Source organism: Bufo bufo, chromosome 11, assembly GCF_905171765.1.
Source record: "Bufo bufo chromosome 11, aBufBuf1.1, whole genome shotgun sequence".
Lineage (NCBI taxonomy): Eukaryota > Metazoa > Chordata > Amphibia > Anura > Bufonidae > Bufo > Bufo bufo.
The window spans coordinates 86,079,624-86,081,934 of NC_053399.1; the positions used below are offsets into that span (position 1 = coordinate 86,079,624).

At 39.9% G+C, this 2,311-nt stretch overlaps 1 protein-coding gene across 1 annotated transcript; it reads left to right on the top strand.

Annotated features, from left to right (window-relative positions):
* Window positions 1-1,132: 1,132 nt before the first annotated feature.
* LOC120981512 (olfactory receptor 12D2-like) lies at window positions 1,133-2,080 on the top strand. The gene has a single exon (XM_040411049.1). The coding sequence runs from the start codon at window positions 1,133-1,135 to the stop codon at window positions 2,078-2,080; it is 948 nt and encodes a 315-aa protein (XP_040266983.1).
* The last annotated feature ends 231 nt before the right edge of the window (window positions 2,081-2,311 follow it).

A 2,311-nucleotide genomic window follows, 5' to 3' on the forward strand; every position in this document is an offset into this window, starting at 1 on the left:
GTCCATGCCTGCATGAGCTCGGCGTTCCTCTAAATATCCGCGCGCTCTAAAACCGGAAGTCACGTGACCGGAAGGCGCGACTTGCGGTGGAACGCATAACGGAACACATGGTGGAACACACAACCAGGAACAACTGTGATTCTACATACAGGACAAGACAGAATAGTCATTGGGCATATCAATATCCTCCTCTCGTATGGACCATGTCTCTTAGGTTGCTCAACAAGTTTTGGCTACACATTAAAGATAGAATTAAACTAATTAGGGTTATGCATTATCAGCCAATGCCGACTATCAGAAGGGGAGGGACAAACAGGTGGTTCCCAACCTCATTATGAAATAATTAGACTGCAGTGTTTGATTACACTTCTTCTGCACTGCTACCACTCCTCCCCTTGGTATACACTAGAGTAGAATGGCTAGTTTTAAGATACTCCTTATGAATATTACAGTATACAGATCTCTGAAAGCGTCTTTTATGGTGGGAGACTGGGTTTTCTGTAAATTAACCTTACTCTCAGAGAGCACAACACTGGCTTCAGTTAACCAATTGTCTGTGTCATAACAGGTTTTTAGGTCATATTAATGTAAACATGGATTTAAAGGGAACGTGTCACCATGAAAATGCAGTGTAGTCTGCAGGCGCCATGTCATAGAGCAGGAAGTACTGAGAAGATTGATATATAGGTTTATGGGAAAAGGTTCAGTAAAATGTGTATTTCATTGATTAACTTTGCTGCTCATTTTGGGCATTGAAGTCAAGGAGGTGTTCCTATCAGTGATTGACAGCCTCCCTCTATGATTCTGAATGCAGAGATGGCTGTCAGTCACTTATAGGAACACCTCCTTGACATCAAAGCCAAGAATAAGCAGGAATTTAAATGTATAATTACAAATGATAGTGAATCTTTTTCCACAAAACTATATATAGTTGACAGCTCATCAATGGAGTGACTAGAGTTGGTCCACCATGGATCTGGTAAGGATGATTTATCAGTACAGGTCAAGATTTGAGTTCAGTAAAACTCTTGGGTTAAAATGGAAATTAGAACAAATAAATTAATTGTAAAATGTCGTGTTTTGGCTGAAGATAGGTTTTGATGAGTTTTGCATACTTTGCTTACAGATTAAAATGGAAGAGTTGAATGAGACCAATGTAACAGAATTCATACTTCTAGGTATCACCGATGTGCTGTGGCTACAGGTTGTCCTCTTTGTGACATTTCTTATCTTCTACCTCTGCAGCTTCGTTGGCAATTTAAGCATTGTGACAGTGGTTATTTCTGACCATGTTCTTCACACTCCAATGTACTTTCTAATGGCAAACCTTTCATTCCTGGATTTCTTCTATGCCACCACAACAGTCCCCAAAATGTTGTCCGGTTTAATTATGGAAGACAAGAAAATATCTTTCCAAGGCTGTATAGCCCAGCTCTACATGTTTCATTTTATGGGATGCACTGAAGCCATGCTCCTTACATCAATGTCTTATGACAGGTATGTTGCCATTTGTAACCCATTGAGATACCAGATACTTATGTCAAGGGCAGTGTGTCTTCAACTAGCATTCACATCATGGCTCATTGGATCCTTATACTCATTGTCTCATACCATTATGACTTCCAGGCTTCCTTTTTGCAAAATGAACAAAATAACTCATTTCATCTGTGACATTAAACCTCTCTTAAAGTTGGCATGTGCTGACACACATATCAACGAGAGCTTGGTCAACATAGTTACAGGTTCTCTAGGTTTCATCACATTTGTAATGATTATCATCTCCTATACCTTTATTGGAATTCATCTCCAGAATATCCGCTCAGAGCAAGGTAGAAGTAAAGCCTTCTCCACATGCACTTCTCACCTTACTGTGGTCCTTTTATTTTTTGGCACTGCTTTTTGTACATATTTAAGTCCAGTTACTAAGGATTCCCTGGAGCAAGACAGGATAACTGCAGTCTTGTTCACGGTCATCACACCAGCGTTAAATCCCATCATCTATGCTCTGCGAAATAAGGAGGTGAAAAAGGCTTTTAGGAGAAGGTATTTTATAAAGTGGATTAAGAGTTTATGTGATTGACATTGCCTTCCCCAGCCATTTTTGGATGTTGTCCTTTCCTTGTATACCAGACACGAGTTGCCCCCATCTCCTATATGGTGCATTAGCATTATATTCCTTGAAACATTGATGCAACATGTAAAACGAGACCATACTAGTCCTCAGTGCAAAAAATGCAACTCATCACACTGACCTTCCTACATTAAAAACACCACACCCAACAATTTATTTCACCCAAGGAACAGGTGAGCA